The sequence below is a fragment of the Priapulus caudatus genome, unplaced genomic scaffold, assembly GCF_000485595.1.
Source record: "Priapulus caudatus unplaced genomic scaffold, Priapulus_caudatus-5.0.1 Scaffold176, whole genome shotgun sequence".
NCBI classification, from domain to species: domain Eukaryota; kingdom Metazoa; phylum Priapulida; class Priapulimorpha; order Priapulimorphida; family Priapulidae; genus Priapulus; species Priapulus caudatus.
In genome coordinates this window covers 396,898-423,661 of record NW_014577237.1, presented here as the reverse complement: position 1 = coordinate 423,661, position 26,764 = coordinate 396,898, and the positions used below count along the sequence as shown (strand labels likewise).

General features: G+C 44.7%; 3 protein-coding genes across 6 annotated transcripts in view; 1 reads left to right on the top strand and 2 right to left on the bottom strand.

Annotated features, from left to right (window-relative positions):
- Nucleotides 1–16,455, bottom strand: part of LOC106806721 (ATP-binding cassette sub-family B member 6, mitochondrial-like) — a gene marked incomplete at its 3' end in the record, with an annotated part of 19,448 nt that extends 2,993 nt beyond the window's left edge. The window contains exons 1-6 of the mRNA XM_014808755.1: nucleotides 16,436–16,455; nucleotides 15,405–15,553; nucleotides 14,511–14,593; nucleotides 14,217–14,283; nucleotides 13,447–13,672; nucleotides 12,967–13,117 (exon numbers count right to left, since the gene is read on the bottom strand). Coding sequence (XP_014664241.1) covers nucleotides 12,967–13,117; nucleotides 13,447–13,672; nucleotides 14,217–14,283; nucleotides 14,511–14,593; nucleotides 15,405–15,522 — 645 coding nt within the window. The remainder of the gene's footprint in view (nucleotides 1–12,966; nucleotides 13,118–13,446; nucleotides 13,673–14,216; nucleotides 14,284–14,510; nucleotides 14,594–15,404; nucleotides 15,554–16,435) is intronic.
- On the bottom strand, nucleotides 112–3,616 carry LOC106806736 (ATP-binding cassette sub-family B member 6, mitochondrial-like). Its single transcript, XM_014808780.1, has 4 exons — nucleotides 3,587–3,616; nucleotides 2,469–2,560; nucleotides 830–931; nucleotides 112–275 (listed from the first exon to the last, which is right to left on the bottom strand). Exons 2-4 carry the CDS (start codon nucleotides 2,534–2,536, stop codon nucleotides 182–184), a joined length of 264 nt encoding a protein of 87 aa, XP_014664266.1. The 5' UTR covers nucleotides 2,537–2,560; nucleotides 3,587–3,616; the 3' UTR covers nucleotides 112–181.
- Nucleotides 16,456–17,113: 658 nt separating the features above from the next.
- LOC106806734 lies at nucleotides 17,114–23,219 on the top strand. 4 transcript variants are annotated; one of them, XM_014808777.1, is made up of 9 exons: nucleotides 17,114–17,188; nucleotides 18,392–18,948; nucleotides 19,376–19,727; nucleotides 19,931–20,271; nucleotides 20,403–20,569; nucleotides 20,863–21,015; nucleotides 21,160–21,423; nucleotides 21,769–22,353; nucleotides 22,698–23,219. In XM_014808777.1, exons 1-8 carry the CDS (start codon nucleotides 17,151–17,153, stop codon nucleotides 22,312–22,314), a joined length of 2,418 nt encoding a protein of 805 aa, XP_014664263.1. In that variant the 5' UTR covers nucleotides 17,114–17,150; the 3' UTR covers nucleotides 22,315–22,353; nucleotides 22,698–23,219. The 4 variants fall into 4 exon arrangements, with proteins under 4 accessions (XP_014664263.1, XP_014664264.1, XP_014664262.1 ...); XM_014808778.1 differs by having other exon boundaries at nucleotides 21,238–21,423; nucleotides 21,769–23,219; XM_014808776.1 differs by having other exon boundaries at nucleotides 21,769–23,219.
- The last annotated feature ends 3,545 nt before the right edge of the window (nucleotides 23,220–26,764 follow it).

The following is a 26,764-nucleotide window of genomic DNA, read 5'->3' as shown; positions in this document are numbered from 1 at the left end:
AATAATAATAATAATAATAATAATAGCACAGCCTGCCATAGGAGGTTATAAGCCATATTAGAGTTAAAGGTTAGAGGGAATCCATTCAAAAAAAATTAGTGGCAGTTCCTTTAAATCTGAATATAGGTTGGTTACAAATTCTTTAGTATTAGGGTTAATCATGTGGACACGATCGCGGAACTTACTTCAGTAGAGTGTTGATGCTGGTGGTTCCTCTGTCCATGACCCTCAGCACTTCCCCTGTCTTCCGACCCAGGTGCCATCTCAGTGACAGTCTAAACAAGATACACACGCCAATTGTAAGAAATTTACGAAAAATTATTTCCTAATTGTGCAATCTATGGATTACAATGATGTAATAATGATGTAAAAAAGGTTATTTACTACTGCCATCTATGTATGGGTTACAATTAGCTACTAATGACGTACATATTAATGTATCATGTATGAGCCACCGAGTTATTAAGTTTTAAGCTAGATTATTTACTGATATAAATAAATCATACACATCAATAATATGAATAATAATATATATGGTGTTGCTGTACCAACGAAGCAAATACTAATATATTACGATTATCGACACATATTATCAGGAGTGTAGGCCTATAATATAGATTCTATATACACTCTCTATGTTAATCTCTATATGTTACCGGTATATATCTCTGTGCATAATCTCTTTAATCTCCGCGTTGTATGTTGATATGTTATATCTCTGTGTATAATACACCGTCAATATTCTACACTCCTGATATTATCGCGTAGATTACGGCCGACTAATATTGACGTAGATTGTAGCGTGGCACGGCGCGGCGGCCCCACGCACCCGTGTAGGTGATCGTACAGCTGCACCTGCACCTCCCGCGATGTGTACTGCTGCACGCGGATCCACAGGAACGTGTTCAGGTTGTTCAGCAAGCCCATCGAACCTTCAAAAGGGCAAACGTCAAGGTCATTGCTGTTCCTACACTACTTCACATGCCAACGACACAGACGCTAGCCACCCACGATCCCATCAAAGCTCCGAAAAGTCAAGCATCAAGCATCAAGCATCATTGTCGTTCTTACGTTTCAAATGCCAGCGACATACACGCTAAGCACGCACGCCCTGCCGACCCTTTACAAGGACAAATGAAGGTCATGAGGGTCTCACACGTTTAGCTATGCCTCTTCCCCATCAAACATTCATGCAACTCATGGTCTAGAGTCTAGACAAACGTGGGCCAGTGCCAGATTACCAGAAGTGATTCATTCACTTTGCAAACTACACGCTCGGGATGAATGACGCGTTTAAATTTACCGCAAAAAGGTCCTAAGAGTTTTTCTTAGTCTCATTCGACACTTAGCAACAACGAAAGAACTCGCGACCCCGGTCAGAAATGGATCGACGCGATCTGATGCATCGCGCATGTGACATGCGCACACCTGTCCAGATTTAAACTCGAGTTAATTACCTCGCGCAAAGTCGGCGGGGGAGGTTACTTGTTTCACGCAACGGCAGTTAGTTGCGATATGATATTGGGGCTCTAGGCACTTTAATTTATAATTAATTTTTTTTTTTTATTTAGGCTCGTTAGGCGGTAGGTGTAGAGTTAGGTTTTGGGTTTAGGTTAGGTTTAGGGTTTAGGTTAGGGTTAGGTTAGGGTTTTTTTTTTTTTTAAGTGCTAGTAGTCATATCCCTAAGTGCCTCAGCTAGTCATATCATATCGCATGCTAACTGCCGGGCTGCTGTTTCACCGGCATCCTTCAGGTGGTTTATGGGTGTGTTGTTACCATGCACGTTTCAGTTTCACTTTCCGCTAGGTGCGCTGGCTTGTGGTAGAACTTACAAACACCGCAACCACAGGCTAAGGGGCAACCACAGTCCTCCCCCACCTGCCACGCTCGCACTAATCCGGATCCATTATTAATTATTAATTAATTATAAAATTTCTTACATTGAGAGAAGTTCAACTGCCTTCGGGCGGAGGTCTGTGCTCGCCAGATCGCTCTTTAGTTTAGCGTGTTTTTTTCGCAGGGAGTGCTAAGAATGCTCCTTAAGCCCGGCGCACACGTGGCGATTTTAATCGCACCGTGTGCGCCTCGTAATGTCAAAAAGACACGGCGTTCCTGCCATCTTCAACAAGCTTCATCGCTCCTGCTTTGTTCCCCCACACCAAGGGCGCTGCCATATTTGAGTACTAGCGATAAAAATCTCCACGTGTGCGCCGGGCTTTAGTCTCGTCCGGCACTTAGCAACAACGAAAGAACTCACGACCCCGGTCAGAAATGTCGACGCGATTCTGACGCATCGCGCGACGCACGCACGCATGACACAGAACCCACACACACCGCACGCACGCACGACACGCCACGCATGTACAGACACCACAACACGCACGCACGCACACGCACACACACCACAACACCACGCACGCACTGGCCACGCACGCACGCTGCGTGGCCCCGCACACACACACACACACCCTGTTCCTCCTCCCTGCAGCCCATCCGGATACCACGTTAGATGAGGTGTAGTCCATCGCAGCTCCATGGAGGCCAGAGGTGAAGCTGTCAACTTTGTAAGGACAGGCAGGACGAGGTGAAAGAAAAGCAGGAAAGAAGGAGGAGCAAGCAAGCGGGCGGAAAGACGGGAGCACAAACAAGAAGAGAAGAAAGCACACAAAGGAGCGGGGGTTCGGATGTGATAGGAGGCATGAGAGGCGAGAGCGCATGGGCGGGCCGCGCGCGCAAGGAGAAAGAGAGGAGAGAGAAAGGGAGGACGAAACGAGAGCCCGAGAAGGACCCGCGCGCCAGGACCCGGGGGGAGGACGGCAGCCGGCGCTCAGGGGGGTGGCCGCACCGAGGGGCCCCACCCCGCCGGGCGCACTGCCCGGGGCCGCGTCGCCAGGCTGGGGCGGCACCCGGCGGGGGCGCGCGCCTCGGCGCGGGTACCGGGCGGAAGGGGACCGACGCGAGAGAGGAGCGGGAAGAGCGGAAGAGAGAGGGAGCCAGGAGAGGGCGAGAAAGACGGGCCGGGGAGATGGAGGCAGATGACGGAGCAGAGAGAGAAAGAGAAACCGGCAGCCCGGAGAGAGAGAGAGAAAAGAGGAGAGAAGCAGAGAGAGAGAGACGCGGGGCGCAGAGAGGGGAGAGAGAGGTGCACGAGAGACGAGAGAGAGAGAGAGAGGACAGAGAGACCGAGGAAAGAGAGAGCCACGGGAGAGAGGAGAACGAGAGCGAGGAGCAGAAGGAGAGAGAGAGACGAGAGAGGGAGAGACAGAGAGAGAGCTCCAATTTCGAATTTCGTTTCAAAAAATTCGTTATTGATTCTGTTTCAAATATACTTTTAATATGATTTTTTCATGGACTTTTTACCATATACAATGTAACGTTATATTAAGGTTCGACTTCACTTCGTCGAAACAAAATCTCTCCAGCCTTCATCAAGGCACGGTAATTCGACATCAACAGCTCGACAGAAACCTAAGGGGCGGCTGCAGCACGCGGCAACCCCTAGCAGGGGGCGCCACGACGCCGCGCCCGCTCACCAGGGTGCCTGCGCTCTGAGCCGATCACAGGGCGCCTTCGCGCCGCACTCAGCCGATCAGTTGCTGTAGATGGGCAACGAGAAGTTGAGTCCCCGACGGGCGCGGATGATGGACTCGAGGCGCGACGCGAGGACGCGCACTTGCAGGCCGATGCCTGCGTCGCGGCGTTCATCTACGGCAGCACGTGCGCGTCTTCGCTTCCACACGTCCGCCCACGTCGACCGCTCAACCTGGGCTTACTGCTGCGCTGCCCTGTGTTGGTCAGATGTTCGGTGTCGGTGTTGGCTTCCGCACCGGGCTGCCGGGGGACGGTCATAGGCTGCTAACGCACCCGCTCCGGGTTGTGGAGGAGGAGGTGGGAGGGGCGGGCAGGGGAGGGATATTTCACTGCAATGCATGCGCTCGATTGGGAAGGGAGGAGGTGCAGAGGCCAGCGGGAGGGGTAAAGGAGTATATTCAGCTGACGCGTGCTGAGATTGTGGAGGAGCGAGGAGGCGGGAAGGAGCGGGCAGGATATTCACTGAGCTATGTTAGATTGTGGAGGGTAGGAGGAGCGGGAGGGGGGTAGGGGGCGGGAATATCACTGACACATTTTGCGCCTTAAGGGGATTTTTTGGTTGGGAAGGGGGGGAGAGGCGGGAGCGTATGCACGCTAGATCGTGGAAGGATGGTGGTGGGAGGGGGAGGCATACGCCGCTCACGCACGCTCGATTGTGGAGGAGGGAGGGAGGGAGGTGGGAGGGGGAAGGAATATTCACGGGCACACGCTAGATGGCAGAAGAGGGAGGAGGCAGGAGGAGGGGCGGCATATGCCACTGAGTTGCCCACAACTGAAGTGCAGTCCCCACAGAGTCATCTGTCACAGGTTAAGTCAATTTCCACCGGTCACTGCTGAATCAGGGCATACGTGCGTGTATGGCCTCCCCGAGTCGCTTACACTTACAGTCTCAACTACATGCAGTTCAGTGATTTCCATTTCCAGCTGCTTGACAAATTTTTTTTATTGGGCCACCCAGAAAATTTATTTCTACTGGCCCAAATGAAAAGTGGTGCCCCATTTTCCATTGGCATTTTTCGCTACGTGTGCCCCTTCGCGGCGCGCTGGCGCAAGCGCAGGCGCTGTATGCCAGCGACTGGAAACCGGATGCGGAAATAGTTCACACATTGTTGAATCGCGAGCGAATCAGGCAGGGCGTATGGGATCGCTGTGCCGAAATACGCGGCGTGGACGGACACACCGCGCGGCACTCGGCACGTGTTATCGCATCGAAGCGGCCAGCGTAGAAAATGCACAGTGTGTTCCTAGGCTTTAGTGCGATTATCAAACACAGCTTATTTAGTAAATTTGCGTACGATTTCGCGTACGCAGCGAGGCCTTTTGCGTGCAATTTATCAAGCTAACTTTACGATAAACCTTTTGCCGTAACTTTACACGAGCTGACGAGGCCGTAAACCACTCGAAATTTCCGCAGGATGTATCCAGCATCACCGCGCATACATTATTTATGAGAGAAAACATTATAAATTACTACTCACTAAAAATAATAAATAATTACCATTCTACACTGACAGGCGGCACCTTTGACGCTTCTTTGTCATAGCTTGCATGTTTTCGTTGATAGCGAGTTCGTAGTTAGGCCGCGTGTCACGTGCACACGCACGCCACGTGTACGATGCGCACACGCACGCACGTGTACGTGCACACGCACGCCACTTTGTACCGTGCACACGCAACGCCGTGTACGTGCCCACCTGCACGCACGTGTACGTGCCACGCACGCACGCACACAAGCCTGCCACAAGACACGACGCACGTGTACGTGCACACGCACGCACGCACGTGTACAGTGCCACACGCACGTACGCTGTACGTGCACACACACGGCACGCACGTGCACATGCACGCACGCACGCACGTACGCACGTGCTTACCTGGACACGCACAGCACACACGCACGCACGCCGTATACGTACACACGCACGCACGCACGTGTACGTGCACACGTGCACAATAACGCACGCACACGTGACAATCCACGCACGCACACGTGCCACAATCACGCACGCACGCTGTACCGTACCACACACGCCACGCCCGTGTACCGTACACACGCACGGCACGCACTGGCACGCGACGTGTAGGTGCACACGACGCGTATCAGTGCACGCACACGCACGCACGCACGCACGATGAACATGCACACACACGCACGCACGCACGCACGCAGCTGACTATTGCACGCACGGCACGCCGCACGCCACGTACGCACGTGTACGTGCCACACGCACGCACGCACGGTACGTGCACCACACGCACCTGTACATGCACACACACCGCACGCACGCACACCGTGCACATGCACGACGCACGCACGCACGTGTACGTGCCACACGTTCACACGCACGTGTACGTGCACACGCACGCACGCACGCACGCACGCCGCTGCTTACGTACACACGCACGCACGCACGTTGTACGTACACACGGCACGCCGACGACGTGTACGCTGCACACGCCGCACGTGTACGCTGACACGCACGCACCATACGTGTACGTACACACGCACACACACTGTGCAATGCCACGCACGCACGTGTACATTGCACACGCACGCACGCACGCACGGGTACGCGTACACACGCCACGTGTACGTACGCACGCACGCACCCGTGTACGCTGTCGCTGCTTTCAATGAGTTGCTTGAACGTAATCAGACAAACGAAAATGCTGCGACACAAGCACATCCCCCGGCAACTCATGTAGACAGAAGCTATACGAGCCATTATGGTTTAAATACAAGAGAGGCGCAGTTTGGTTCCTATCCGCCGCGCGTATGCGCGGCTTTTGATCGCGGCGCTTTTGACCGGCGGCGCGTTTTTCGATCGACTCGCGTACTATCCGGCCCCTGCGTAGCCGCGCCGGCTGCACACACGGACGGCGTAGGTCTGACATCTCAAACAGTGAACTAAACGCCGATGTCTATATTGTAAAGCGCAACTATATTACATAGGAAAGCCGTGGTGCCGCCCGAGTGTTGCGATAAAATCGAACTCTGAGCACTTGTTTGCGCTGTGTTAACGCCGAACAGAATTGTACTCGCCAAAGATTTTATTTTGGGCCTGTTAATATTTTGTTTTTGGTATTTTTTAGTCGCCCAGCAGAGCCGTTTCTGGTCGCCATTGGCGACGGGCGCAGGCGCGTAGCCAGGGGGGGCGGTTGGGGGCGTCGGCCCCCCCCAAACGGCTTCAAATATTGGCCGCAAAATGTGGCTTAAATATTTCAAAATTTTCTGGGGGCAGTGCCCCCAGACCCCCCCTTAGCACTGGCATGGCTACGGCACCGTGCCAAACGTACGGTTGTCAAATTTGCCATGTGCGACTGCATGTTAGTATGCATGCTATAAATGTATGTACGGGTGTGTGAGTGTGTGTGTTGCTGTGTGTGTGTGTGTGGGGGGGGGGGGTGTGTGTGTGTGTGTGAATGCGTGTGTCGTCCGTGCGTGTGTGCTGTGTATATGTGCGTGTCGTGTGTGCGTGTGTGTGGTGTGTGGTGTGTGCTGTCTGTGTTGTGTGGTGGCCATTGTGCTGTGGTGGGGCGGATCCAGAGGGGGGGTCGAGGGTCCGGACCCGCCTTTTACACAAAAATGGAAAAAATTCATTACAGTACACACACTACGCACCGCTTGCAGCGCGGCACGCACGCACGCACGCACGCACAACTCTGCAACACACACCACACAGACACACACACACACACACACACACACGCATGCACGCACGCACGCACGCACGCACACACGCACACACACACACACACACGCGCGCCGCGCGCCACACACACACACACACACTTCTCTTATATTGTCTCCATGAAAAATCTTGTTTAGCGCTAGTTTTTACTGATAACAGATTACTTATAATATATTGTAAATTCGTTAGAAAACTTAGAAATGGGCCAAAGAGGGTCCGCAGGTGTCCGAGGGGGACCGGATCTGAATAAATTTTTGCATTTCTAGACATCAAAATTACTTGGCCTCAGAATGCTCTCAGAATCACCAATGTTTTAGAAAAAAATCTTGGGCGAAGGTCCCCAAAACCCCCAAACGTGGCCTTACGGCAGCTTTTTAAAACCCAGAAAAAGCTAAGCAAAAAAGTGCCCTTTATTTGGTCTTCACTGACACCCCTTTTCAAAAAATTCTGGCATCCGCCCCCTGTGTGTGATGTGTGTGTGTATGTATGTTCGTGGACCCCAAAAGTGCGCCGTCGCGCGGCGTGTGTAAATATATTGTGGGCTTACGCTCGTGCTTAGTATTGTGATTGGCTACTCGCCGATCATCCCCCCCCCACTCTCGTACGGCATTTTACGCCCTGGATTCGCACACGTCACGTGCCTCTTGCATTGCCCGCCCCCCCCAATAATAAATATCTGGCTACGCGCCTGACCGGGCGACCGGCTGGTTCGAGCACTGCCATTGCCCCCTCAGTGTATTTTCATTGACTGGTGTGCATTACCATCATAGCATCAAGTCTATTGTTCCTGTGTTGCCATCTATTGTTTGTATCACGCATTACTATTGTTCTTTGTCAGAGTCTGATTGTTCTGTGTCGCAAGGTCTATTGTTTTTTCAAGATTCTATGTGTTCTTACTGTCGCAGTCTTATTGTTCTGTTGATGTAGATACTGTACGCTGGCTCACGCGTCTATTGTCTATGATGCCAGTCTGTGCTGGGCAGTGCACTTACTTTTTAGAATGCAACAAACTGCTGAATATGTCATAATACAAAAACACAACACAAAACTACCAAATGTCTATAACGACCTATCTGCAAAGACGTCGCGTAACATTCATAACTACAGATAAATGACCAGCTTACGTGTGCGATTCGACGAAAAAATCAGCGACAACAAAACCGCGATTCGCTTGTTAAAAAATGCAGCCGATCCCATCGCTTTTCAATTATATATTTGACTTTTTTATATTGAAATTTATATTATTTTCAAACTCGTTTTGTCGCGATACAAAAATCAGTACATCATGCTCAAGCATGATTCATCAGCTACATATTATTAGCCCGTATAAGCGTTCTAATAAAAACATTTTTTAAATCGCCACAACATTTCTCTGGGGGGAGAGGTGGTGCGTCGTCGGGTGTGGCGCGCGGCCGCATTTCCGGACAGGGTTCAGTAGGGTCGCCCTGCTCTCTGTGCCGAGGTCGCCTGCGGGTGGTCGCTGCATGCGTTGTCCGCAGCGAGGCAGAAGAACTGCAACACCAAGGGACAAACTTAGTGCCATGTCGGGATCATGCCGTGGCCTTTAACGCGCTTGTGGTGCCTTTCCCCCTCCCATGAGGCACGAAAACTGTATCGCTTTGGGGATTATACAAACGGTTTCACTTGTAACAGGTGCTGTTTTATGGGGGATGGTTTTTTTATTCTGACCTTCTAACGCCCCCATGAGGCCTCGAAAAAACTGTATCGCTTTGTTTTCTACAAGGCGTTATCTACTTGTAACGGCGCTGTTGTTTATGGGCTGGATGGGTTGCTTTTATATCTGACCTTCTAACCCCCCACTGAGGCCACAAAAACTGTTATGCGCTTTTGGTTTTTACAAAGCGGTTTCACTTGTAACAGGCGCTGTTTTATGGGCGATGGGTTGTTTCTATGTCTGACCTTCTAACGCCCCATGAGGCTCGAAAACTGTATCGCTCTTAGTTTCTACAAGCGGTTTCTACTTCTAACAGCTTAACAGGTGCCTGCTTTTATGGCAGGGATGGGTTGTTTTTTCTGCATCCTTCTAGACGCCCCCATGAGGCCTCAAAAACTGCTATCGCTTTTTTTTTCTACAAGGTTTCTACTTCTAACAGGCGCTGTTTTAGGCGGGATGGGTTGTTTTTTTTGTCTTCTAAGCCCCCCCATGGCCACAAAAACTGTATCGCTTTGTTTCTACAAGGTTTCTACTTCTAACAGGCGCTGTTTTTTAAGTGGGATGGGTGTTTTTTTTCTGTTCCTAACGCCTCATGAGGCCTCAAAAACTGTATCGCTATTGGTTTCTACAAGGTTTCTACTTGTAACAGCGTTCTGTTTTAGCGGGGATGGTGTGTTTTCTGTCCTCTAACCCCCCATGAGGCCTCGAAAACGTGTATATGCTTGTTTCTACAAGAGTTTCTACTTCTAACAGGCGCGTGTGTATATGGGCGGGGATGGGTTGTTTTTTTCTGTCCTTCTAACCCCCCATGATGCCACGAAAACTGTATCGCTTTGGTTTCTACAAGGGTTATCTACTTCTGAACAGGCGCTGTTCTTATTTGTGTTGAATGGCGTTGCTTTTTTTCTGTCCTTTTATAACGCCCCCATGAGGCCAAAAACACTGATTTACGCTATTGTTTCATACTAGAAACAAGGGTTTCTACTTCTAACAGGGGCTGTTTTATGGAGGATGGGTTGTTAACATCATTACTACGATAAGCATTTGTATATAGTAGGCTGTTGACTGATGCAAAACGCCCATGAAGCAGCTTTTGCTCCTGGTCACAACAGCAGTGACCAAGGTGCCATTAAAAAACCCCAAACCCTTTAGTTCGAAGTTGCGAGTGCTAACCATTTGGCCGCCATTTTATTCATTTATCCTTGTCATTATGCTCACATGGTGTCTTCCCATCGTATCCTTTCTTAAAACGGGGGTTTTCCTGACTGTACTTGCTCCGTGCCTTATGGTTCCATTTTATATCATGCTTCGGAAATCTGCTTCCAAACAAGGAATGTGCTGTGTAGCCAGTGTCGACGCATATCCAATGGGTGAATTTTGTTTATAATTATTTTGTTTTTGATTCCAAATTATTGAGATAATAACAATATGGATTACATCTCGACCTACTGCAAGACATGGGGAAGGACTTTAAATTCGGAATAAATTGGAATGATTCTCTATTGTCCACGACGAAAAGCATAATCCTGCTTGACCATGTGGATTCTAACTCTTGCAACTTGCCTTTTCCTTTAAATTCCTTTCTAATTAATTCCTTTCATCATTCTTTAAATGCTGGATCCCTCCATCCCAAAGATGGCAATTTCTTTTTCTGGCTCCTGCCACCTCCTGCAAGCATCCATCATAGAAAGAATGGCTTCTTCTGGTAACTTCTTTAAGCATCCTTCCTTCCTGAGAGAAGTAACTTCTTCTTTTGTGCCCTTTCTTTTCCGTTTCCTTTCTCGTCCATGTCCACTTCCTTCCTGCATCTTTCACAGAAAGGAGGGGGACAGCATCGACGCGCATCTTTTATGCGAGAATAAAATGTTTTTCTCTCTATTTTCCAGAAGCATTCTTCACGAGGGAATGAATGTCCTCACACACGTCCTGCTAGTTTCTATCCTGAGAAAGGAGGAAGAATGACAACTTCCTCTATCTTTTGGAAGCATTTCCTTCACCACACAAAAATTCTTCCGCGAACAAGATCGTTTTAGTCGCCACGTCTTTCTAAGTGGGTCACCAATTGTGTCCAGCAACCGTCCAAGCCTTTGTATGCGACTCGATGGCAGCTGTACCCAGGGGGCACTGCGATAACCCCACAATAAGTATGTCAGTCGCATGCAAACGATGTTAAGAACCGCCATCTTGTCATTTGATAACGGAATAATAGGAATAATGATAGCATGTTAGAGAGGGATAGAAACCACTGAACTCATGTGACTCTCACTAGACTGCTTTTTTCATAGATATATAGACTCGAAATGCGACAATATTACCGGATAATCGGATTTTTGCCAGACCTCGACAGAGTGCAATACAACCAGCCTGTCACACCTTCACAGTCGATCGCTACACAGACACTCTGTTTTAACTCGCAAGCCTAGTTCTATCGGCGCCGAGTTTACAGACTACGTAGTAAAGATTTGCAAAAGTACAGGAACAAAATTTGGTAAACTGGTAAAGAAAGAAAGTTATATATTAGGATAAGCTTCCTTGTAGCTTTCACATTCCCCCGCTCCCTATATGGTCTCAGTATACCTATTTACCAACCGGATTTCTGACATTACAAATTACAATTCACTATGGGTGCGTGTGCGTGCGTGCGTGCGTGTGTGCACACGCACATACATAGCAGGAATGAATCGATGATGACCCATGCAAGCATATTGTTATTGGAACGTATGCTGCGTGAGATTTCTAGAATATCAACATGGAATACAGCAGAATACAGAGCCCACGGCCACTGCGTGTGGTGCAGCGCCTGATACATACGGATCGTTAGTGGAATGCAGCGCGTGATATAGAATGTAAAATATATATCATAGGACATATAGAATATATATATATATATATATATATCAGAGATGAATAATGACAGATTCACTCCTGATATATATCATTATCAAGAGTATGACACGGTTTTAACAGCGTTTTGCATAGTTTTCAACTTGTAAATATTCTATCAATATGTGAATAAATATATTCAAACTTTACCTTGTTTTCGTCTATGATTCTCCCTTAATCATATGACACCATAAATTTACCTGAAAATCGTATGTGTTCTTCAAAAAAGTTATTTGAATACGACACGGTTTCGCACAGTTTTCACGCATGGATGCATGTTTTAGACCAAACTTTGATATGGGATTAGTGTTCTATTGTCTATGACGGTACGCTGGGGGCCGTAAGAGAATCAGCTGCTAGCTAGCTGGCCGTGAGCACATTTATTTTTAGCATGCTGGAAACGCTGCACGCTGAATACAATTCGATGCCTAATATCCCTTACGGCCCCCAAAGTTCCGTCATAGACAATAGAACACTAATCCCGATGGAAAGTTTAGTCTAAAACATGCATCCATGCGTGAAAACTGTGCGAAACCGTGTCGTATTCAAATAACTTTTTTGAAGAACACATACGATTTTCAGGTTAATTTGTGGTGTCATATGATTAAGGGAGAATCATAGACGAAAACAAGGTAAAGTTTGAATATATTTATTCACATATTGATATAATATTTACAAGTTGAAAACTATGCAAAACGCTGTTAAAACCGTGTCATACTCTTCTCTATTATGTACTCTTGATATATATATATATACAGTGGACCCCTGAGATACGAATTTCATTTGTTCCACAGATTTGTTCGTATCTCGAAAAATTCGTAGCTCTAACCCTATATAGGACGTACAGCAATTTGCGAACAGCAAGTGCAATCATGAGAGCACAACCACATTCAATGAGTCACGTACTTAAACGGACTCACCGAAAGAGCGCGCACTAGACCTATGCCCTGATTGGCTGATTCGTAAGACGTTCATGTTGAATTTTATTCGTTTGTCGAATACATTACGTTCAACGGGATGACGTTTGTATCCCGAAAATTCGTATGGCGAGCCATTCGTATCTCGGGGGTCCACTGTGTATAAATATATATATATGTGCGCGGGGCAGCGTGTAAGCGTGCGTACCTGCTCTGTGTCTTCTAGCGTGTTGCTGATCAGATGATGCCAGCTATGTTTATTCGGCAGTCCGGGAGCCTTCAGTCCGAGCGCGAACAACAGAGCGACGAACACATAGCGAACGATGAACAATATCAGCTCCACCGTGTCCGTCGTTCCCCTGCGAAGCGCAGAACATATTGGTGAAGGGGGAGCGAGAGATGCCCGTACCTTCTTCTGGAACCACCAGTATTACGTACGCGTCACACGAACACAAAGCTTTGTAACGATGTCGACGTCGCTCCATACACCACAACATACAACGTACGCCCGAACATACTTCTTCTTCCGGAACCACCAGTATTACGTACGCGTCGCACGAACACAGACCTTTGTAACGACGTCAATATCACATACAACATCACCAGGAGTGTATAATATATTATATACTCTACATGTCTATATTATACACTCCTGATAACACAACATACAACGTACGCCCGGACATACCTCTTCTTCTGGAACCACCACTGGTCGCTGAACCAGTTCAGGAAGCTCAGGTTGACCTTGACGAAGGCCAGCGTCCAGAACACGAGTAGGACGAGGCCGTGTCCGCGCGTCGGCACGGTCGGCAGCGTGCGTCGCCGCTCCACGAGCAGCAGCAGCAGCGAGATCCCGTACGCCACGCAGTAGAACACCGTGCCCAGCACCTGATAGCCGTAGATCGTGCGCATGCCTGCGGGCGAGCGAGGCGAGGTGAGGTTGCGCCACACGTGAGGGCGCGAGAGGTCGGACGGGGTCACCGGGGTTCGGCGAATCGGGCGATATGAAATTTTTCTTTCTGTTTTGATGTTTTTTTGTTTTTTTTTAGTATGAACATTTCATTTCATATTCCGAAGTAAAGATATTTTATATATTGCGATGAATTCGCGCGACGTCGCAGGGGGGTCGCAGTGGTTGCGGCAATTTGGGGGCTTCGAATCAAACGATGATAAATTTTTCTTTCGTTTTTTGATAATTTAAAAATTTTTTAATCTGAAAATTTTGCTTCTCATTCGGAAATACATATATATTAGATCATTTTTTATTTGAAGCGACGCGAGCGTTCGATTGCCAGAGGAAGAGGGGCAAGTACTGGTGATGCTAGCTCGGACGGGTGAAGACAGATAGCTTCGAAGCGTTTTATCAATGTGAACGCTGCATGGTGTTAGAAATCGATACTCAGTACATATTCGTATAACGTAAAGCCGGCAAGAATGCGTCTGGGTATTCATACGTACTTATTACTGTTCCCCAGAGGATCAAATGTACAATGCTCTCCAATGCCATTCCAATTGTTAAAAGGATCTATAAAAAATCATAATTAAATATAACTGGCACACTAACGATGCGTAACTGACATACCAGAGATGATCAGAAACTCATTTAAATATGTTACAACAATGACAGATAAGAATTTGGACAGAATAAATACAGAAATAGTATTCTTTGCCACATAGAATTTCAACAGAGTTACGGTATCATTTTACGTTAATCTGAAAACACAGTTTGGATTCATGAGACTAACTCTTTACCTGCAAGTAGAATAGATAGGACTCAGGCTGAATTCTTTTGTCGATAAAATTTGAATATTTTCTGTAGAAATAAATCTGGGCCCCTGAAAAGAGAAAGAACGTAATTAACACACAAATTATACGTGAATTCTAGGGTACATACCCTGTAACACACACCGCTACAAAGTATTCACTATTGTGATCGACATTCAATTTGCATTCGTTTAAATATAACGTGAAGTACGTGATAATAGGCTACAGAATTAAAATCCAAATGAAAAACTAGATTCAATATATGAAAAGCATTCAACAAAATATTTCATTCAAAATGAAAACATATAGAATTTCATTTCAAGGGAGGAGCCCCTAATAATTTGTTAATATAATCAGCTTATGACAATCCTCCCCGCACATTTTTTCCATAGTTTTGTGATTTTCACTTGTTTTTACAGGATCTGTCGCCACAAATAATTATAATTACTGTATTATTAATTATGTTAATGTATGTATGTATAATTATAATAATTATAATTATAAGTAATTACGACTTTCACAACATTTGCACGATGCTTTTGAACACTCAGCATTACAGACACACTAGATTTTAGACTTATGATGACATAACTATTCACGAAATTTCTGACAGTAGGAAAATAGATACAGCTAGCTCAACATACCCTACAATAACACCTAATCGATTATGATCGATTACACCAATTCGAATTATGACATCATAATTAGTCACGAAATTTCTGACAGTGGGTACCAGAGAAATAAATACAGTACAGCATTCCACCACAAATCTTAATAACCTTTTCATTTCCATCTTCGACATACATTCTTGCACTTTGAAGACTATTATTTACAAAGTTATGAGGTTATAAACCCTAATCAACGACGCCTAATCGCAATCACCTCCGAAGAAGAACGCCACTGCGAACAGCAGGGACGACGTGACCGTCGTCGCAAAGCAGTAGTTGATGCCGTGGTTCCAGACGATGAAAAATGTTATGTTCGGCTCGCAGAACTCCATTGTGACACACGGCGTGGCGATGTCGTCAAAGCTGCGCGATGTGCAGAGTAGAAACGACGGCTGTTAGACACAATGACAAACTATTCCCAGGTTATTAAAATAGGGGGTAGTAGTGGTCCGGAAGACACGCAAACAAATGCATAGAACACGTCGTATAAGGCGTATCAGTTCAGCATGCGATACACAAATAAATTGTATAAATTGTATTGTGCCCTAGAAATCTTTTATAATCTTCCGCTAGTCTAATTTCGGTTCATGGAAACAAGCGCTGACCACAATTCATTTTCGCAATGTGCGACATGGGCAAATCTGCCAAATGTAGCACGACCAGGCTGTGAGACCGATTGTCTATACAGATTACAAGTCATCCAACCCTAGCTAACCTCTAGTACCATAGCCCGCGTACAGTTGTCAGCGGCAGTTAATGTAAGCGGGCTATAGTACTAGAGCTAATCTAACCCTAGTCACAAGTTCCCTTCTTGCTTAACACAACACTAAGTGTAACAGTCGTAGAGCCTGGTCGGTTTTAGCTCTAGTACTATAGCAGGCGTTCATTAACTGCCGCGCGTACTAGAGGCTAGAGCTAGGTCGGTTGAATCTTTGTCTAACCCTAGCAAGACCGTTTCTTGGAGCTAGGGCAAATGTAGCTCTAGTACTATAGCCCGCGTTCGATTACCTGCGGCAGTTAATCGAACGCGGGCTATAGTACTACTACTAGAGCTAGTGCAAATGTAGATACAATAATGTAACCCAAACCCAAGAGGATAGGGTTACAAAGCCTCCCTATCTCTTTGTGCGGAGGAATGCCCGAGTGAATCACTCGGGCCGGTTTGCTGGTGCGATTTCAGAGACTAGAACTTCCAAACTGGGTTTATTCTCAACACGAACCTTTCTCCGCTAATTGGGAACTTACTATGTATCGCAATACTCTGTATTAAAGGACCAGGGTCGTCATTTGCGGTTAACTAAATTGTGTAAGTTNAATAACACAGTTACGCAAAGAATTGTAATTATAGTGATATTATATTCTATATTTATGAGTAAAATGTGTGTTTTAAACTTACTAAGTTACTTATAATCGCCCGATGATGAACTAAAACAAATATTTACAAATGGGCGTTTGTTCTCTTGTTTTGAAGGTTTATCACGTCAGAGCAAATCAAAGCAGCCAATCAGAGGAACCCTTTGCGCATTTGCGGTACGGAAAAAATAGACGCCCCCCGTTCCCCCCTCCTTGATATCAAAAAGAAACCTAAGTTTTTCACTAAGTATTGGTACACACCTTTTGGCAGACTTCTTAAAGCAAGCTGGTATTATTCCTTTTAAATCGCTCATCCATTTTGTATATTTCTTTTTGAAGCTCCCTTGTTTTAACCCTTATTTTATTAAGGTTGCTATTTTTGGTGCATATGGTGCTGGAGACCATATATCAGGTCTTCCATAGGAAACACCTACCGGCGCTATTCGTGAATCGTGACCTCATTTTTGCGCCAAAATCAAAACTAAGGCCTACGCATAGAGTTGTATAAATATACAATATTTATATTTGTATATTTGGGGTCTAATATATAACTCTATGGGCCTACGTGACTCCGTGTACGTGTACGTGTACCTCTGCGTGTACTAGCATGGCAACGTTAGAAATGAGAAGTGATATTTGTACCTGGTAAGTTTTCGTTTACTTTTATTATGCAAACCATAGGCCTAGATTATATACTTTGGATTTTTATGCACTATATAATATAGGCCTACTATAATTTTGATATACTCTTATTCTTTGACTTGCAACATATAATCAGGTATTAAGGCCAAGACACACTGCAGCGACAACGACCGACCGTAACGACAAACGACTTTTCAGAAAATTAGAAACTATTGTTTCCTATGAGCCATTGGCATTGGCATTGCACACTAACGCGACGACGACCGGCGACAACCTCGACGACAAAAATATTTAGAAACGTTTCTATTTCCCAGCGACTTTTGCCGGCGACACTTTACAAATGGCCAATCACCACCGTTTCCATCGGCACGTGTCATCGCCATTACGTCATAAAATTATAAACCAATGCTAACCAGGAAGTAGACTGGTCCCCAGCGCTAAACTCGCACCGCCTGTCAGAAACAGTGGGGCCGCGAACCCATCTAACCAAAACGTGCAAGGCTACGGTCAGCCATCAGACGTTCGTATAATATATGCTGCGTATACTTTATTATATTATCGTTATACATAGAGCGTTTTTACAGCAATTTATTTAAAAGCAGCAGCAGGAGTTTTTTGCCGTTTGTTCATGTGTGCCACTGGCACTGGCACTGTGGTGAGGGCTGGGTGAACTTTGTCGTTACGGTCGGTCGTTGTTGCTGCAGTGTGGTTGCGCCAGTCGCCGCGACTTTGTCGTTTGTCGTTATGGTCGGTCGCTGGTAACTTCAACGCATTGGCTGGAGGTACGGTAGCCGTCGGTCGTTGAAGCCCTTTTTTGGCATTAGGGTTAGGGTTAGGATTAGGGTTAGGTTTAGGGTTATGGTTAGGGTTAGGGTTAGGGTTCTAGCTCATCTAAACTCTCAAATCGTGAATTTATTTCCCAAGGCGTTATTTCGAAATCTGGCGCCACCGCCGCCATCTTTGTCTCGTTAAGTATGAAAGCGAATGGACTCCCGTACCCGTAGCCTCGATCATTAAGATACGGCTACCGTACCCGTAGCCACTGTCTAACTTCAACTTGTCATTATTAGTCCTTATCAGGAGCGTAGCCTATAATGACAAATTATATTTGTCATATGCTCCTGTCCTTATTAATATTAGTCATTATTAGTCCGGTTATAGTTATTATTATTAACTCCTGATATAATTTTCTTTTTATTCCACAAGGCTTGAAAGAGAGCTGGTTGTTGATGAACAAGGTTTTCTAATTGCACAAGATGTTTTCACGAGCTTTATGAAGTCTTGCTCTAACGCAACCGTATCAAAGGACCTTTTTGGAAAACATCTCAAATTAATATTTCCTGGCATTAGTTTTTCTACAAAAAGAAAAGACAAAAGTCATGTAAGAATATATCGTGGCATCTCATACCGGCACCAGCAACCAGAAGACACGATTAGCCTGCATGACATTGCATTGCGAATAAAACCTTGGTGGCATGTAGTCGCGAATAATGACAGCAGCATCAAAATCATGTCTTTTGTTGGTATTATCAACCAGCAGAGAGTTGTTAAAGAATTAGAAGTGTATGGAAATGGTCACTGGAATTTAAGTTTTGGAGTGGTTCGTGTGCTGACCAGTGATTCGAGTGAACAATCGAGCCTGCTGTCACCTGGGGATGGCATGTTTCGTGTTCGGGATGTGGACAACCTACTCCGCATGGTCGATAATGCAGAAATGTGCAAAGGATTGCCATTGGGAGAGTCAACTTCAGGCCGACAGCCAGGTGCTTATACCTTGTTTTGTCTTAATTTATTTTATGGATTTTACTTGTCAAGACCATTATTTTGAAAAATAATTTTACTGGACTGCTGTCAGCATTAAAGCATTCGAGTGAAATCCCAATTTTACACGCCCTGATTTAACGCAAATTCGGATATAAAGCGATATTTAGACCTTTTTTTGCTTAGGTCGAAGTGACTATCGCTATCAATAGAAGGTAAACGTGCAAAAAAACGGGTCAACTAGGGCAAAAATATGGGTGTTTTGGGATGGATTGGTCACCATTGAATCAGTTTATAGACTGATTTTCTGCAACCCTGCTTTTTTCGCAATAACATTTCACGGATCTCAACGATCACGTTATAACGGGGCCATACTGTATTTAGCATAAAACAAAATAGCCGCAAACATACCATATTTCTCTCACACAGTTGAGCGTTTCCAGACAGCCAAAGGAGAACCAGAAGAGATTCGCCAGCGTGCTCGCACTTGCTCTTGGCTAAAACCGGCACTTGCACACGGCACAAGCTGCCGGGCATGCAATAGACATCTGCGTTATGTCCGGAAGGCTGCATCGCTGAAGGCACTTCACACTTCACATGATGCCAGTACTGCACACACAGATGCTGAGTGGAGCCTCACAGATGAGAACGACGCTGATGTTGCAGCCATTGTGGCGAAATATCTGCCACAGATAAACAGCGACAGTTTGCTGCGGGATCAACTACTTAACCAAGAGCAGATCCGTGGTAGAGCCCCCAGAGGCAGAAGGTGGAATCCTGAGTAAGTTGCACATATTGGGGCTGTCACATATATCACAATATTATCCATACTGTTTTGTTGTTGAAAAAACTTCACAGGCACATGGTTATACTCATACTGAAGTGTGTTATATAGTGCTCATGTAATCCATTGCACAAAATCGTAATGTTCCTTTTATCAGAATACACTTCAAAGATACATTTTTCTCACTATCTAACACATAGGGTTGTGAAGGCATGTCTGACGCTGTGGGCCAGCAATCCTCGCACCTACAAGAAGCTGTCGTCACTTGGCATATTAGTTACACTGCCAAGTGGACGCCTACTTCGATATTATAAAAACTCAGTTCACCAGAAGCCTGGACTCAACAACGATATGCTTCACTGGATGTATGAGGAAGCAAAGTCCAAGCAAGTGCCACCGCATGGCATGACTGGAGGCATAGTCTTCGACGAGATGTCGATTCAGTCTGACCTTCAGATCATATACTCTGAAGGTAAAGTGAAGATCGTCGGACTGGTCGACATGGGAGCTGAATGCTCTGCTATGCGAGTACTGAAAGAAGGTAAGAATATGTTAAATATTTAGGTCTTTGTATGCTTGTTAATCTAAATCAAGGTTAATGTTGTGACATATTTAGCCTCATTACTCTCAATTTATAAACATGTTTTTTTGCCACAATTTACTTTTCTCCAGGTAAGGCATCAGCGCAACTCGCCACACATGTCTTGCTGTTCATGTTCCAAGGGGACAGTGGCTTTCGCTTCCCATTTATGCACGTGCCGACGGCAGAAGCAACAGCACCAGATATATACGTCCTTTTCTGGAAGGCTGTGTGTGGACTGATTGACTGGGGATTCAGTGTGAGTAAATATTTTGCATGTCATACAAGCAAAATTCTACATAGAAAGACTGTTTTAGCCAGCAAACACATTTTTTACAGCAGTAGATTACAGTATGGGGAAAAAGGGAACGCATAATAGGTTTTAAATGTATAGAGGTAATGCTCAACGCCGTACGGTAAGGTATAAGGATACCACACTTGGCAGGAATGAACTTCTATACTAACATCCATATAATGACAGCTAATCAGTGAATGAAAGCTTACAATGTGAACCCTAACCTCTAAAAATTATAAAAAAATTAACCTTTGCAGGTAAACTACGCTTGCTTCAATGGTGCTGTCCATAACAGGTCGTTTCTGAAAATTCACTTCAATGGCTCCGATTCGGCAGCAGTGTCAGCTTCCTTCGCCACACACAATGCCTGCTCGCCAGATCTGCCACTCGTCATGATGATGGATCCGAAGGTATAGTACTGAAACATACATATCCATATCGCAGATCATTTCAGATGAAACCTTTCCCACAGAGAAATCAGTTCATGTACAAGATGTTATTTTCTATGCTCAGAATTTAATAGCCTTAAAATATTGTATGTTTTTACACTTTAGCACCTCTTCAAGAAAATCAGAAATAATATTATCAAAAGTGGGTTTGGAATAAATAGCACCAGACTACTGTCGCATCAGGCAGGCTTTATTACCTGGGAAATGTGGGTGAAAGCCTATCAGTGGGACCGGGCAGCGAACCCAAGCGAGGTCTCAAGGATACACCATGTCCTGAGTGATGAGCACATCTGGCCAAACAATGGGCAGAAGATGCAAAATAAACTGGCAGAAGATGTCCTCAACAAGGAAATGCTTCATCTGTTCAAAGTAAAAACGAATTTATCTTAAGCATGGTTAGATTTTTGTAATATAGTGAACATCATTCACGATTTGCATTATACTTATAGTCTGTTCAACAGCTATTACGTGATGCCGCATACTACAACATTTTTCGGACAAGCAAGAGTCAGAGAAAGTCTTATCTTTATTTTTGATAAAAAACTAAATTTGAGAGTGCTAGTAAATTATGGTGATTACTGGTAAAAAAACTGCTATTACCAGCGCTATGCGCATTGGGCCGGTACAGAAAAAATCGGAATTTCATGCCCCGTACATGTGCATGGCAATTATTTTTTTATTTAAACATGTAATAATACCACGACTTTTCACTAGGCTTACCAGAAAGCTGAAGGTCGAAATGGAGATTCGCTCAACGGTGCGATACAGCTGCTGGAGGCAACCAGTGTTCTGATTGCAAACTTTACCGACACACGTCCTATAACATCAGTAGAAGATGATCGGCTCCATTGCAATGCGAGAGCACTGCAATGGTTCACATCATGGGAGGACGGCGTGATGAGCGATCTACAGGACACTGCCATCGTGAAGCGAAAAAAGTTGATGTCACAGGAGACACGCTTCGACATGAAGTCAGCCATTCTGGGCTTTGGAAGTCTTGTTCGCCAGAAACAGAAAACCCATCCTGGCACAAGCATAAATGCTGCTCGAGTCAACAGCGACTCAGTCGAAAACATCTTCTGCCAGCAGAGAGCCATTTCGCATGGGGCCAATGACAACCCCAACTACAAGCAGTTTATGTATGGTATGAACACCATCATATTAACCGCAGACACTGTTAACAGCAGCCGTTGCAACACTGGAGTAGCAGCAGAGCCTTTCTCATTTCGAGTGCAGAAACCCATCAATCCGAAGAAATAGAAGAGTGATGCTTAGTGGAACACAAGTATTATTCTCCAGGTACGAATACTTGTTATGGTTATGGTTACACAACAATTGATCTATTGTTTACTGTTGCATTTTAAAGCATTTTGGGCATGTCCACGGCTCGTCACTTGCAGAAACTTCAGACCAATTTTCATCGTCGAGTAAGCCAGCATATGCTCTGTGTAGCCAACCTCCACATACGTCACAACCAACACAGGGGGAGTCCCCCACATCCTTGCTGCATGTTGGGCAGATGTAAGCTGGTTCTTGTACGATCTTTCTTTCTGGCCTGGAGCGCTTTCCTTTTCCTTTCCCTTTTCCAGCAGCTGGCCTTTTTGTTGTAGATTGTTGAGGTTCTATTGTTAGGGTGATTGTAGGGTGTTGAAGGCCGGAGGGACCAGGCTGTTGCTCACCACAAATCGCTGGCAGGACATCTGCAGTCGAGCTGATGGGTGAAGATGCTCCAAACGCATTCGGTTTTGACATGCTGTCTACTGCAAGTATTATGCATTATTGCATGATTATATACATAAAATATATATGTGTCAGTGTGCAGTGGCAGCAGTAATGGCGGCAGTGTGTGTTTACAGATGAGCATTTGGACGGCATTTACATGAAATTGTCGGCAATAATAGGTGCAAGAGAGTATAGAATTAGAAATATTAAGAGTCAGACTTTGGTAGTAAATAGATTTCGTATTTATTTAGCATGATATTTTATTGAAACGCTCCAAGTGCCTGTGCTCACCCATACTACGGTGACTGCTGTTTTGAATAACCTACCTTATAAAAAGCGTCATCCGGAGATGTTGTATTTGATATGTGATTGCCGATTATTTGTTTCTTTTATAGTATTTTGTCTTCGATCGTGCCAGCACTACTCACTGACGACAAATTTCTGTTTTCGTTCATGATGTTGACAATGCAAGAGGTTGAAAGCTTGTTTCGTCGCTCACTGACGTCACAGTGTCGTCACGTCCGTACGAACTCAAACTCCTGTTTTAAGGTGCATTATGACCCTAAACCCTAACCCTAACCCTAACCCTAACTCTAAAAAATAACCCTAACCCTATTTAAAGGGATAGTAGACTAGGATTTTACTGTGTATAACTGTATTTACTGTATAACAAATCGTCTATACCCACACGTATTTGTTACCAGATACCTAATTTGATTGTTATAATTAATTACACATCAACGCTACGAAATTTGAATGGCGCCATGACACCCGCAACTGTGCTGCCACCCTGAAAAAGTTGCATATTTGCCAATTTATTTTGCACGTTACAGACCGAGGGCTAATCACAAAGGTGCAATTATATTCATACCTAAATGCTATTTAACCCAACGATGTTCATTTTAGGACAAATTTATCCATAATATAACTGAAACTATATGTCGTTTGTAAGATATTACAATCCTTTTGCTTTTAAATAAATAAATAAGAAACACCCTTGGTCTGTAGCCCTTGGCTGGAAAGTGGTTTTGCACAACTTATCAGATTGTGCGCTTTGAGTGGCGCCACCGTCGTTGTAATCAAACTGTAGTCGTTAGTTTTAAAACATTTTTTAATAATATTTCTAATGGTGATTGAACCATGAAACTTTTTATGTAGCGTAATTTTAACCTAAATTAACTGAAAATAACCCTAGAACCTAGAGTAAACTATCCCTTTAAAAATTTTTAAAATTTTGTATAGTCGAAACTGTGACATCATTGAGCGACGAAACAAGCTTTCAACTTTTTGCGTTGACAATAGCAATGTTACACGCTGGCAGCGGCGGTCAAAGGTAACATCCGGTTTTGTTTTATGTTTTTCGTTTACAGATTTTATCCTTTTTTTCTAGTGTTGTGCAATAATTTGCTACACCTAGTGGAAAAAGTAACGCAATTGAATTATGTATTGCGGTATATCCGTAGTTTTTAAAATCATCAACGGAAAATAAACATAATCATCGTTGTCGTTACGTGGAGTTCCGGTTCCGGCATAGAAATAATACTTGTTCTAGTGTCTCTATATTCTAGAATACAGATAATCTGTATTCTATATCTATGATATTATATTTCTATGGATTCCGTGGGCCAAGGCATATACGTATATGCTAATCATCAAGACGTATACCGTACATGCGCGCGCACGCACGCACATGCACGCACGCACACTCGCACCCGTATATATATATATATATACTAGGGCTGTAACGATCCACCGAAATCGAATCGGATCGCGATTCTCTTGCCTCGATCCGATTCTCGATATTTTTCTCCATATTTTCGATTCCACTTTGATACCACTTTTTTCCTCCAATAGATGGCGGCACTACGCTTAATACTGTGGATTGTTACTCACCAATTTTACTCAGCGACTGTGCAGTGTATATATACCATAGAGATGTATAAATAGTATACATCTCTATGATATATACTCTCTAGACTCTCTAGTCTATTCACCATTTAGTATTCATTGGAAATTTCTAATATATTATTGCAAAATAATGAATATATAAAAAATAGATAACATTTCAATATTTTGGGAATCGAAACGAAGGAATCGAATAGAGGCTAATATTGAGAACCGGATCGAATCGAGAGGCTTCTGTATCGTTACAGCCCTAATATATACATGCTAACACTGCACAGTATACATAATACAAGATGCCGGTGATGGCACTTGAAATGAGTGTACAATAAACTAACAACCTACCTTGATAAATCGTTGATAATGTCAGACTTCCGAATCTAATTTTCATATATTCATATTCTATTAATCACTTTATTTACACTTATGCAAATTAGCAGAAAGGTATAACATGAAACAAAATAAATAGAAGTGATGGATGGGATGGATGGCGAAATGACAATACAGTCTTCTAGTTATAGTCACTCCTATAAATTACAAAAATGATTAAATAACTAATAAAACATAATAATAGGTGAACTCTGTCATTAGTAACATTACATACTGATATATAAGAAATACAGTAAACAAAACAAAAAATTAACCATGCTCAATAAACTTACTGAAACACTCATTATTATTTAAAAAAAGAAGTGTAAAAACAGGCGACAAGAGTTATTAATTAATTGATATAATTAACCCTTACCTGTAACCCTTACCTTAAACCTAACCTTAAACCTAACACATTAGCATATTTCTAACTGTATCACTAACAGAGATTTATCCCTTAGTTTTAACCCCAGCCTTAACGCAGGCCCGAAACTATGTATCGCGTTTAGGAGAGGACTTCACCTGTGAACCGTTACATATTGTGGACAAGGCATTAATTTGCATTGGAAATTAACTTCTGTGTCTCTGAACACATCTGTGAGTCCGGCTACACATCATCCCGTATTGAAACCTGCGAGGGAGGTCCATGCAGTTGCTGTGTCGCATATCGAAGTAGAAGTATTATTACTGGAGACGTCTGCAATAAAAAAATAGATCAAACGAAATCGCACAATTTTACCCGGGAAAACTTTCTGAAAAAGATCACTTTAATTATAATTATATATTATATATACATGTGTGTGCATTATATTTAATTATAATTAATAGATATTTAGATTCTATAAAGCATAGGGGGATGGTGGGTGGAATAGAGCAATCAACGCCGCGCGACGATGTATTCTAACGCAGCTGAGTATACTACTTACTTCTCCGCTAAAAGCAAATACGTGGCGCTTAATTATTTCTTTGTTAGTCTTGTTTCTTCGAGCGAAGCTCGGTGCGAACACGTTTGTTTGTCGAAGCTGCCACATACGCGCCACAAAACCGTATAAAAACGCGTATGATAACGATTCGCACTACTATTCAGTAGCAGCAGCAGCAGCAGCAGCAACAACAACAACAACATCAACAACAACAACAACAATAGCAGCAGCAGCAGCAGCAGCAACAACAACAACAATAGCAGCAGCAGCAGCAGCAGCAGCAGCAGCAACAACAACAACAACAACAGCAGCATCGGCGGCAGTAGAAACAAAGGCAGTAGCAGCAGAAGTAGCAGCAACAGCAGTACCAGCAACAGCAGTAGCAGCAGCAGCGGTAATAGCAGCAGCAGCAACATCACCAGCAGCAGCAGCAGCATCAGCAGCAGTTATCCGGAAACTGTGTATCCGGTAATCACGATTTATATATAAACTGATAGTTGGAAGGGCGGCGCCGAAGGATCCGTGAGCTAGTACTTTGGTTTGAGTGGAAATCATGGATGCCGATACATTGCCTGACTATGTCGGTGAGAATTCTTCGATCACCTCTAACGAGACTTTGTTAGAAGCGTTCCGAGTTCCCGAGTTTAGAGCGACGTTGCGGAATATTGTGACAATCGTCGCGCTGGCGGTCTGGATATCGCTGACGGTGCTCGGAAACGCGCTCGTCATGGCGGCCGTTGCCATGGAGAAAAAGTTGCAGACGACGTTCCACTATTACATCGTTAACCTTGCCA

Coding starts and splice junctions, on each gene's coding strand:
- LOC106806736 (XM_014808780.1), bottom strand. CDS start 2,536: ATGGAGCTGCGATGGACTACACCTCATCTAACGTGGTATCCGGATGGG. Junction 932..2,468: donor CTGCAGGGAGGAGGAACAGG/GTGTGTGTGTGT, acceptor CCCTTTTGAAGG/TTCGATGGGCTTGCTGAACA. Junction 276..829: donor CTGTACGATCACCTACACGG/GTGCGTGGGGCC, acceptor TATCTTGTTTAG/ACTGTCACTGAGATGGCACC.
- LOC106806734 (XM_014808777.1), top strand. CDS start 17,151: ATGGCAACGTTAGAAATGAGAAGTGATATTTGTACCTG. Junction 20,272..20,402: donor TATGCGAGTACTGAAAGAAG/GTAAGAATATGT, acceptor ACTTTTCTCCAG/GTAAGGCATCAGCGCAACTC. Junction 21,424..21,768: donor AAATGCTTCATCTGTTCAAA/GTAAAAACGAAT, acceptor ACTTTTCACTAG/GCTTACCAGAAAGCTGAAGG.